The 11,892-nt window shown below is 29.4% G+C and overlaps 2 protein-coding genes across 4 annotated transcripts; one reads left to right on the top strand and one right to left on the bottom strand.

Moving 5' to 3' along the window:
- Positions 1–41: 41 nt before the first annotated feature.
- Positions 42–9,992, bottom strand: LOC117237209 (V-type proton ATPase subunit C). 3 transcript variants are annotated; one of them, XM_033500959.1, is made up of 9 exons: positions 9,707–9,992; positions 8,402–8,723; positions 5,721–6,299; positions 2,211–2,397; positions 1,999–2,097; positions 1,714–1,922; positions 1,419–1,563; positions 1,207–1,351; positions 42–1,106 (listed from the first exon to the last, which is right to left on the bottom strand). In XM_033500959.1, exons 2-9 carry the CDS (start codon positions 8,685–8,687, stop codon positions 1,011–1,013), a joined length of 1,746 nt encoding a protein of 581 aa, XP_033356850.1. In that variant the 5' UTR covers positions 8,688–8,723; positions 9,707–9,992; the 3' UTR covers positions 42–1,010. The 3 variants fall into 3 exon arrangements, with proteins under 3 accessions (XP_033356850.1, XP_033356851.1, XP_033356852.1); XM_033500960.1 differs by lacking the exon at positions 9,707–9,992 and adding an exon at positions 9,015–9,271; XM_033500961.1 differs by lacking the exon at positions 5,721–6,299 and having other exon boundaries at positions 9,707–9,960.
- A 335-nt stretch (positions 9,993–10,327) lies between these two features.
- LOC117237215 (replication termination factor 2) lies at positions 10,328–11,759 on the top strand. Its single transcript, XM_033500968.1, has 3 exons — positions 10,328–10,585; positions 10,760–11,143; positions 11,216–11,759. The coding sequence occupies exons 1-3, from the start codon at positions 10,517–10,519 to the stop codon at positions 11,615–11,617; spliced, it is 855 nt and encodes a 284-aa protein (XP_033356859.1). The 5' UTR covers positions 10,328–10,516; the 3' UTR covers positions 11,618–11,759.
- Positions 11,760–11,892: the final 133 nt, after the last annotated feature.

The raw sequence follows: 11,892 nt of genomic DNA, 5'->3' as shown, positions 1-11,892 counted from the left end.
AAGATAATGTTAATAATAATACTTCAAGAGTTCCACTAATGTTTTGCAGTTTTATAGTTTTTAATAAGTAACATTGATACATTAGCATGTATCTGGTACACTCTGCATTGTTAAAACATTAGTTTTTAATATTAGTGAAATAAATTTACAGTATCTTAACACTTCAATAACACTTATTTTACTAGTTGTCGCATAATACAATATGCATTATGAAGACCTATTGAATGAACATGGTAAAAGCATTTGAATCAAAACAGATATTATGACATATGTCTTGTAACAAGATGCACTTTCTTCTTTATAACAATATTCACAATGGTCTTAATTTTATAAGCAATACATAACATAATACAATTCTACATTGCAGAATTTCTATTCTGGCACAATATATTTTTTGCTCTTCATGTAGTACTATATAAAATAGGTTGTGCTATATTTAATTGTGAGAATTTTGGTACATTTATACAGGCATTTTACGCAGAATGTGATTATTATGGTTGTTAATATTTAATATATTCAATTTTGTTTAAAGCTGCAAATTTAAAGTATATAATCATATTATGAATCTCATTTGTACTAATGTCTTTTGTTCAATCAAATATAGCCTGTTTAAAAAAAAAAAAAAAAATTTGAAAGATGTATTCAAATTCGTCTGCTAAAATTTATACAAGTGATTGTGCATTCTATTATGCATAGTTTATATTAAGCTAATATCAAAGTACATACATCTCTCCAGGCATTTTGATGTACTATAAAAATATCAGTTTTGAGTAAATATTTGATATACTCCTGGAAGTGAATCAATAATAATTACATTTACATTGAAAATCAAGATCGTAGCAAAGTTTTAAAAAATGCAATATATTGTAGTTCATGTAAACAGAAATGATCATAGTTCATATAAACTACTTTGTACGCACCTGCTTTAAGTACCTGGAGATATGGAAGTATGTTTTATGTAAATGAAAGGATATTTAAAATATAAGAAAATAGACTCATCACTTCAATAATTAAACCTTATTGTCAACCATATCTACGTTGATTTTATAATACACATAAGGGAAATAGTCATTTTGGCCAAAACCTAACCCTGGTATATCCACGCTCTGTTTGAACATACAAATAGGAAAAAGATATTAGGTAATACGTGACAGAATTTTTATAAAGAAATCGAAGTAAATCTATTATTAAAACGTTACAACTTACATCTTGATTTCCTTGTGCACCAGACGATGTTGTAGCAGAGGAATCTAAATGAGCGTAATGCTGGTTCAGAACATCACGTAAACGCCTCGCACATTTTTTATGAGGATGCAATAATATCGCTTGAAAATTTACAGGTAATCCATACCTAATAAGTCATAATTTAATCGATATATGATTATATGTAACCTTTGTAATATCAAATGATTATTTACCTTAGGACAGATTCTACAAATACGCGCAAAGCTTTAACATGAATCCATGCACAAAAACACTCACTAAAGTTAACTTTTAACCAACGTACAAGAGGCCCAAATTGTTTCTTTTTATCTGTTACCAATTTTGTTATCTCATTTTTTCCTATAACATATTTTAATAAATTTCATAATTGTAAATAATATTAATGTCTCTACTATAAAACTAAAAATTGTATAAACTAATTTATATGTAAATAAAAAGAAAGTATTTGTTATAAATAGAAATAGAAGTTTGTAACAAGATATTAGGTACCTGCTGCTAATTCCTCTTCATTATATGTAAAATCACGAACAATGAACTTCTTTTCACGTGCATGTAATTTAAATTCATCGATAACTTTTTTGAACAAAGTAACAGTAAATAATCCATACTCAACATCTTGAGCGATGAGTTGTGTGGTACGTGGTACTATCATTTTTGTTAATTTTTCATATCCACTATGCCACTCCTGGAAATTTGCTCTAAACATTTCATAGAAAAAATTTTGTATCATCTAAAGAAATAGCAGCAATTATAAAATTTGTTAAGTAAGTTTACCTTGGGACAATTACAAGCAAAGTAGTTAAATATTCGCTATCCAAGATAAAGTGTTCCTTCTTCACTAAATCTGCCAAATTTCTTGTTAATAAGCTTCCTCTATATAATAACAATTATCTTCCTTAAATAACTTTCAAGATATAAAAATCTTAAATAAAATCAACAATAATTTACATATATGAAATGTTGGGCAATAAAAAGTTGTAACTTACGTTTGCTTCTTTTCAAGATTTTGTAAACTTCCTTTCAAATTATTATATGTTGTAGATTTAGTTTTAAGATCAGCATCAATTTGACCCACTTGTTTACTGATAATGTCAGCAATATTTCTCAATGATTGCTTGATAGGATACTTTGCCATATCCCACTGGAATCGAGTTATATATGATGGTAGATCACCTAGTAAATTTAAAATGTTAGTGTAATTGTTCTGCGAGATAACCATCTTCATTTTCTATATAAATATTCAAACAGAGCTTGGTACAATTTTGAAAATGTGGAATCATAAGTAACATGCAATGTTTAAATTACATGTAGTATAATTAATGCTTAAGTGTGTTTATAAATGGAATACTGAATATATTTTTAATGATTTGATAAAGTTTATAAGCTGGAAATGATAAAGCTCTGTTGAATTGTAGATATATTGTACAAATGCAGAAATATATCTGTAACATCTAATTTTATCAACTATAATATTTATATTTTTCATTTTTACATATTTTTTCACACATTTTTATTATATTTTTATGTTCATAAGAAAAGTGGTAAAAAATTCTAAACCTTTCTTTAAAGAAAATAATATTACTTCTACTTACATTATGTTTCTTTTATGCTAGTTAAAAAAAGAAAAGAAAATTATAAGTCTGCATGTGTACAATAAAATTATGCATATGAGTACATCTGAGTATCTAATTAAATTAATTTTAGCTGAACCACAATTAAAATAATTTTGTAGATTGACTCTGTGATAAGGAGAGTATTGATAATAATAAGATAACAGAGAAAGACTGTTTCTACTAAACTCATTTTTTGATTCTAGTACGCTCCTTACTTATTATTAGCGTTACAAGAATAAGCGAGACATTAACAAAAATACAGCATGCAAACATTAATGTATAGAAGCATTTTATGTTATCAATTCTTTCTTATTGTAAAATTCATTTTATTTAAGTAAAGTTGATCTTTCTTTTTAATACATAACATTTTTAAGTAGACATTAGCTCAAATTAATTAATTTATATATCTGTAATGAAAAAGAATTACTCGTAAATCACGTTTGAATGAATCGTGAAGTTTTATAATTAAGTAGCTCCAGCTAGTCCCTTTAATTCAATGTTGTAAGATTTGTTTCACTGCAATTTCTTTTTTATTATCTATTTTATTATTAAGAAACTTTTTGACAAAATATTCATTCAAACAAAATTTATGATAACTCTGTAACTACTGATGGATTTTGAACTATGTTATCATGTCCTTTCATGAAACTGTCAATGGATAATTTTTTATGAATAAGCACACACGCACGCATGCACGCATACGCATGTACACTTGTTTCATTAGAGTATGAATACAGTGAAAACTACTGAAATATGATGATCATTGATGCTATATAAATAGTTTATATCTTTTAATTATTATTTTCAAGATATCATGTTTGATTTGTGTATATTAGAGACCTAAATGGTGTAGCATGAACAATAGTAACATAGACATAGTATACGGCTAAACTAAGATATTTAAGCATTTCATGCCAACTGTTTATGAAGTATTTTATAAAAGTTGATCAGTAGGATGTTCTCTGTGATATGGATAACTTGTAGTGTTGAAGGGTACTGAGCACCATACTGTCATTAAAATTTATCTTATCATGCGAAACAGTATGTTGTAAGTCCATGTACCGATCGATAAGTGTTTTAAAACTTTTATTAATTGTGTGTCATCTGTAGTCTGTGCTAACGTCCATAATACATATGAGTACATGTATTATAGTTTGTGCAATAGTCTTTCTATGAAAATTATAGAAAGTAATGGTTTGAAAGCATGTAAAAGCTAGGTATAGGAAAATGCTAAAAAATGTATTGAAAGAAATAAAGTTATTACTAAGATTGTGTAACTGTGTTTTAAATATAGCATACTTCTTATAATTGTTCTTAAACCATACTTTAGTCTGTATTTATAACATGAATTTTAAATCCACAAGATTTTCTGATTCACAATCATAAATTTTAATTTTAATAATGGTATACATAAATTATTTAAGTAACTTAATGTAATGACAAAATAATTACATCAGACTAACTTATTATACTAACACATTGTAACTTTCCTTTTTTTTTGTATATGAATAATCTCTAGTAAATTTAGTATTTATTTAAACATGTATCTTTTAAAAATAATACATAAAAAATGTTATACATAGGAAAATTGAAACAAAGTATGGTATAAAAGAACATGAAGTAAAGAAGTTATAAAAAAGAAGCAGTTAAAATGTAAGAAAAATAAGGTTGATAATGATTGAGGTAATATACTATGTGTTCATTCATTCGTCCACAGCACCTGGAACAATTGATTGAATGATTTCTAAAAAATATTAATCAAATAGAACATTCTCATATCATTAAAAATGAATTTTAACACAAAATTAGATAGTCCCTTAATGTGTTTTGTACTTGTTCACCACTAGGACGCAGGAGTGAAAAAGAACTAGCTAAGAACTTAAAACAAACTAGAGCATTTTCCGAAAAATAAACTTTAAGAATGTACGCACATTTGCTGCAATTAAAATGTGCTAGAACATGGGCAGCTGTCTTTGTTATCTTCCAATTTTTTAATTCCTGCGTGCACAAGAAATATTGTAGAAATATCACCGAGGAAATTACTGTGGTACAACACAAAATATTTGATATACTAGGCTTCTGTATTTTGAATCACAAGCTAAGTAAACTAAGCCAAGTATCTTTTTCCTTTTGGTACTGTCTCACTTGGTGTATGCTGTAAGCATTCGAGAGAGATTGTCATGACTTTTATAATGTGCTTTAATATTCTTTCTTTTTTTCTTTTTTTTTCTTAAATTATCAAAGTATATACAAATATGTAACATATATTTAGTCACTAATACAAAGAAAATTATGTCTTTTGAATAATGCAAATTCAATTATAAGAGAGTGTAGAAAATTTATTACAGTGACAAAAAATAAAAAATAAAATATGTAATAAGCAATGCTTTCTCATTTGACATAGCACATTAACATTTAAGAAGATTTGAAATAATTTATTACATTGGAGGCAAGATTTGGCATAAAATATTTTAGCATTACAAACATTGCATATATGTAGTGCAGAGTTGTGCAAAATTGACACTGAAGGAAATGCGCACTAGGATCATAAAGACGCTTTCAATATATAGTGACTGGGAAAAACTGAAACAATGTGAGTTTCAATTATTCTTGTTCTTTTTCCTCTAAGCAAAAGCTGCATGCGAAGATCATTGTTTCAAAACTTTCAATACTATGAAATGACAACCTCTCTCTCTTTCTTTCTCTCTCTCTCTCACTTTCTTTCTCTCCTATATCTACCTCCAAAGGAGATAAGACAAGACAAGAATCGGTCGCTAAACGGGCGAATCACGAGGTGCACAGGAAAGTAGGTTTGAACAAGTCTCGCAGCTATGTTGGGAGAAAAGGTTCGACGGGTTGACCTGGCGGTGATAGGACGGGTACCTGGATTGGGCAAATTGCCGCTATGGTCTTGGTCTTGGTCTTGGTCGTTGTTTTGGTCCGCATCGTCTTCGTCGTCGTCATTGCCGAGCGATTTGCGATTGGAGGTAGATCGATCTGCTTTCTCAGTAGTCCGATGACGTGTCGCCGACTGCCATCTGGTCTCTCCTTCACTGCTACAGTTTGATGAAAGGGAAAGACTCGGACTCGTGGGAGTAGGACTAGGAATAGGTGTGGAAGAGGTAGAAGCAGCGCACCAATGCGCATGGTAGCATGAATATGCTGATAAAGGATCATTTGATGATCTGACATCACAGATGCCTTGAGGACTATATGATGATTTCTTTTCGGTTTCGGAAGGATGATTGTGATGTTTATGACTATGATGATGCTCGTGATGATGATGACGCTGGTGATGATGCTGACCTAAACAGGCGGCTGGTTCTGGTTCACATTTCTCCGATTCCTTCCACTGCTTGTGATGCTCCTTTGAAGACTTGTGTGATGGGGTGACGGGGGTGTTTGGCGGGGTGTCCGGACCCCCTTCGGGGCTCGAGCTCTCCCCATCCACTGACGTTTGACCTATCCATTACAGCCCAGTCCCAATCTCCGCGCGATTTTTCTTACGTCTCGTTCAACTATTATTGCGTCCTACGCAAATGCCTAACGACAATGCTGTCGAAACTCAATCAAAATAACTCAAAAAAAAGAAAAGAGAAGTCACGGAGTATTTAGCGCATAGACAACCTCTCTATTTCATTAAAAATTTAATTACGGACTTTAATAAATGGATAGTTTCACACATCATAAATGAATGTTAATTTTTATTATTTCACTAGTGAGTGTACATATTAAGAGCATCGCGTTTACATTTGTAACAAAAGAAACTAGTGAGATATGCAGTTTTTACTAAAAAAAAATAGTAAGTTAGATCTATATTTAGATAATTGTATTTATAAAAACTATGCACCTCATGATTACAATATTCAGTTATTAATAAGATTACTATACTTGCTAAAAATTTGTTGATTCCTATTTTTTTCGTTACTACATTTTGCAAATAAAGTACCATCTAGATCTTAAAGGAAGATTTCCGTTAAATACTCCGAAATGGCAAAAGCAACAAAAGAATGAAAGAAAGAAAAAACGAAAACAAAAGGTAAACAAGATATAATCAAAATGAATAAAGGAACTGAAGACAAAATGAGCAAATTATATGCAATAATGTCAACTTAAATTGCAAATGATTAATAATGCCAAGGGTATAAAATAACTGAAGAAAAAAGGAAAAGAATCCTTGCAATAACTAATTCGAGCTTGGTGACCACAGTAACCCAAGCAACTCCTTGCGTCCTTTGTAAATTTTTAATAAAAAATGTGGTCTATATCTCTAAATCATTGTATATTTGAAATATTTCTTCTACATATATTTCAATATATGATGATACTGCATGTTTGTGTATTAAAATTTTTTGTAGCTTTATACATCTTTGATGGTGCACATGTATGAGCATTTGTTAATAAAATAATAAGGTAGGGAAATAGGGTTAATGTGGTCCAAATTAAACAAAGCAAGCCAAGCAACACCATAAATATGAGAAAATATTTGTTATAAATAATAAAATAAATGAATTCTAATCTAATTATAGTAATAAGCATTCTACAGATATGTAAATCATATGCCAAAATATGATGTGTACCATCATATCTTGCACATTAACTAAAATTCTTAATTTCTTAATAAAATAAAAAATTGGAAAAGGTAAAGAAAAGAAACACTGATTTTATGCACTTAAGTAATAATCATACTGACTATAACAGATTGACATAGACTATGTTACTCATAAAAATAAATATGCATATAATTTTTAATGTTTTTCTTTCAAGGATAATTGTTCAAATTACTTGATTGTTTATTTATTATATAGAATTTAGAATATTTTACATTCAAACAAACATTTTAATATATTGCAGGAAAACCTTTTATAATACAGATTTTTCCAACTAAATGTTGAAAAGTTTAATAAAAAAGATATATGGTACATATCATATTTAAGAATGTTAATTACTGTGTGCTATAGCCACAAGTATTTTGCCTGCATATTATCCTCAATAAAAAAACATGTCTATTAAGACAATTTGTAAAAAAATAATATTGTTGTTATTTGATTATTAGCGTACACAGACAAAATTTTGTTTCCATCTATCAATCTATTAATGTAGGGTACTGAGGAGAAGGATCAAAGACTCTAATCGTGCTATTATTATTATTATCAATGAATAAATTAAAATTTTTAGAAAATCAACTGATACATGTTTAAGATCATTGTTAAAGAAAAATTCTAAGTTGTGTGCATGTTTTGTGTTGTGTATAGTATTCATTGATGTCTTTGCCAACCAATATTATTTTATTGTTAAAACATCATACACAAAAAATCGATCGATACCTGTTTGTAAGGATCCAAAAAGATAAAATACCATGATATAATAATATAATACTAATATTTTGACAAATCTTTAATATTGAAGCATTCTATTTGAAGCAACATTGGATAGAAAGTTGATAATTTTGAATCCTTGACTTTTTCAATAATCTGTTCTCTTATATCAAAGAATAGATTATATATAAATTTAAATTATAGAGCAAATTTTAAAAACATAAACACACCAATATTTGTACTCACTATTGTTAGCCAAAAGATTTTCATGTAGCTTGTCTCTCTGATCTTCTAAAACTTCTCCTAGGTATGTTGCCACCTTGCGTGTTACTTGTTCAACATAAGCATCAAGTTTTCCTAGATCATCTGATAAGCCAACCAATTGGTCCAATGTTCCCACCTTTAAATCTGGGATATGAAATTTGTAGTTGACTGACAAAGAATGTTGTTTTGATGTCAAATTGTTCATGGTTTCCCATGTCTGTTGACATGTTTTATCTCCAGGTGCGGATATTAACCAATATTCTGTCATTTTGGATAATGTTCCAATGTAGATGACTTAGTATGTCTGAAAATTTATATTGTAGAAATATTATGTACTTCATTCACGTAAATTGTCATATTTTATAGTGTTATATACCTATTTATTTGCACTATATTTTGTATAGCAAATTTTATTCAATCTTTTAACATTTCTCAAACATATAAACATCAAATAATTTTCTATATATTTATTCAAATCTCTATAGAAATATTAGAGTGGTATTTTGTATTAAAATAATTGTATAATTTATCTATGATAAATACATTTTTGAGATGAGAATTGGCTGTAGAAAAAAATAATTTTGTCAACAATCACCTGTTTGTCTATCAAACGTAGCTAATCTATCAAATTAACATTATAATTCTACGAGTATTGTCCATGGATTCGTTACTTATTCGTGTATAAATAAATGGTGGTGCAAAATTCAGAATTCTAAACAATTGAAACATTTGCAAAGCTTTGAAAAATGAAATAAAAAAAGGGGGTGTGGCACAACATATTTCTTTCACTGTGGTATTATATTATGTAATTAGGCGCGCTTTCCACGTGACATATACTAAGTGCAAGAATGGCGCGCCGAACTTACAGAACGATCAATATATGGAAATGACAAGTGTTCATAAAATTACAAAAGAGATAGTCTTAAATTGATAGGACTATACAAAATGTTTAGTGCAAAGTCGAGCTTATCATTGAGATGACTTAATGGCGTCCACTATTAAACCAGTATAAAATCGATAATACAATAGATCTGATCGTTTTCATAAAAAGTACGTCGTACATTAAATTTCGAACAATCTGGAAGCTTAATATCAATCAATATAATGAACACACAATATATTGCATTGAGTGGCTCAGAAACAAGTATCACAATCTTAATATTATATTTGACAATAATCTTCAATTTCTTCTTAATCATAAAACATGGGTTAAAAGCACTTTCTATTTAATCATAATTTATTGATCATTGATTTATTTTAAACGCGAAACAAGTTGCTTCTACTTACCCCAGATATTTCAATTTGTACCTTTACTTGAAAAACACGGTAGATGCTTGAATTTCTCTAGAAATTTAAAACATTCGCTGTTCTGATCACTCAGTCGTCGAAACTATATCAGAAACCATTGTGACCTCACGTGATGACAATTGTGTGCTGCTGTCTTACGACCCGCCCGGCAACTAAAGCATAAACTAAAAGAATCATCAGCTGATTTGGAACCAGAGATGAGTAGAGAGATTGCCAATGAGCATGGGAGAAATTCAATCAAATTACGCTTCACGAATTACTGCCTCTAGCGGTTAAACAGCGGAACTATACGCACACTCCGATGCTTTTGGTTGGATGCGAGAAATGTGCATATGCACAGCGAGAGGTCTCATCTATTTCACACTTATTTATTAGTACTTATCTCTGGTTGAGATACCATAAACTGTATACCGTATCCAGTGTTATATATTAGTACTTTTTGCTAATAATATCACTATTAAAATCTGTATCACTACACGTATGTATGCCTTTCTACAACGATGTCTCTAGCGATAGTGATGGCCAGAGGAACTAATCACTACTCACACTACCTAATAATCGTCACAGTACAAATACACCAATAGGATAGAGGTGCGTCATCAAAACACGGAATACCCTTATATTACACTAGAGAGGAAATTTTCTCTCTGATTACACCTTACACCGTGCTTTTGACATTGTGGCAAAGAGGAGACTGTTGGTTGCCGTATAGTCCATAACAGCATTTGACACAGATCAGCTTAGGATTAAAGATCGTAATCGTATTTTTGATTTAGTCTACGATATATCATGGGTTGCGATGGTGGAACTATTCCTCGCAGAGATGAACTCGTAAGAGTCAAAAAGAAACCAGAACAGGTAATTTTCTACGTAATACTATCTATGTAATAAGGTTTATTATATATCATCCATTTACTAAAAGAATGACATATATAAAACATCATCAATTTTAGTTTACAAAAATTAATTCCTTATCATACTGTGTATCTAACTGAAATAAAATTATATATAATTATTTATAATCAATTGCAGAAAGATAAGGAAGCAGAGCTAGCATTTAAGTGGAGACATTGTACAATTAAACAATTACCATTACAGCCACCAGTTGTTGGTTGTGCTTTAGGTCGTCTTTATAGTAAAGAATCTGTATTAGAAGGCCTCCTTGATCGAAATACTCTTCCAGAATCAGCACAACATATTAAAACTTTGAAAGACATAAAAAACTTAAATTTGACATCTAATCCGGCATTTGAGGGTAACAAAGCAAAAAAAGGAGATTGTTATATTGATGAAAGAAAGAGTCCATATATTTGTCCACTTATTGGACTAGAAATGAATGGAAAGTATAAATTCTGCTTTTTATGGTCATGTGGCTGTGTAATGAGTGAAAGAGCACTTAAGGAAGTCAGAAGTAAGGTAGGCAGTTTTATTATAAGTATAAAAATTAAAAGAAACATATTGAGATTTTTATGTTATAATGTATTTCAGATATGTCATCAATGTCAACAGCCTTTTACTGAAACAGATATTGTTATTATAAATGCAGAAGGTGATGATCTTAAATTAATGGAAGAAAATATGACCCAACGAAAAACAGCTCAGAAAAGATCTAAGAAACAGAAACATAATGAAGATAATCAAATGCAAGATGTTAAACAAGAAGAAGTACCAAAGAAAAAAATGAGAAAAGAGGAGAAAAATGGTACCGTGAAGGTCAATAGTAATAGGACTGAAGCTGAAGATCCAGCATATAAAAAAGTTAAAGATAATTACAGTGTTGCTAAAGATCCCAAAGCATCAGAAGTATTCAAAAGTATTTTTACGACTCATAAATCTGCAGCAGAACAAGATAGGGCACATTGGGTCACATATAATCCATTTTATAATTAAAATATAATTTTAAAGTAAATGTTCTAAAAGTAATTAATATTATGTTTATATAAAAAATATTATACTTAAAATTCGTTGCAAACACATTGTAAACATTGAAATTGTTTCTGTGTCATTAATTAAATAGCTTTGTACATAAAAACAGTTTTATTTATGGAATTTTTGTAGCCTATGTTACGAAGTAGCAACATTTTTAAGCTAATAATATTATATTATTACTTGTTTGTAACAAAAATGGATGATGATGTCATTATACAAAATCTAATAATTATTAT

Source organism: Bombus vosnesenskii, unplaced genomic scaffold (assembly GCF_011952255.1).
Source record: "Bombus vosnesenskii isolate JDL3184/JDL3185 unplaced genomic scaffold, Bvos_JDL3184-5_v1.1 scf7180000013361, whole genome shotgun sequence".
Lineage (NCBI taxonomy): Eukaryota > Metazoa > Arthropoda > Insecta > Hymenoptera > Apidae > Bombus > Bombus vosnesenskii.
This window is presented reverse-complemented; position numbering and strand designations above follow the sequence as displayed.

Coding starts and splice junctions, on each gene's coding strand:
- LOC117237215 (XM_033500968.1), top strand. CDS start 10,517: ATGGGTTGCGATGGTGGAACTATTCCTCGCAGAGATGAACTCGTAAGA. Junction 10,586..10,759: donor TCAAAAAGAAACCAGAACAG/GTAATTTTCTAC, acceptor AATCAATTGCAG/AAAGATAAGGAAGCAGAGCT. Junction 11,144..11,215: donor TTAAGGAAGTCAGAAGTAAG/GTAGGCAGTTTT, acceptor AATGTATTTCAG/ATATGTCATCAATGTCAACA.
- LOC117237209 (XM_033500959.1), bottom strand. CDS start 8,687: ATGACAGAATATTGGTTAATATCCGCACCTGGAGATAAAACATGTCAA. Junction 1,564..1,713: donor TGAAGAGGAATTAGCAGCAG/GTACCTAATATC, acceptor AATATGTTATAG/GAAAAAATGAGATAACAAAA. Junction 1,107..1,206: donor GTGCACAAGGAAATCAAGAT/GTAAGTTGTAAC, acceptor ATGTTCAAACAG/AGCGTGGATATACCAGGGTT.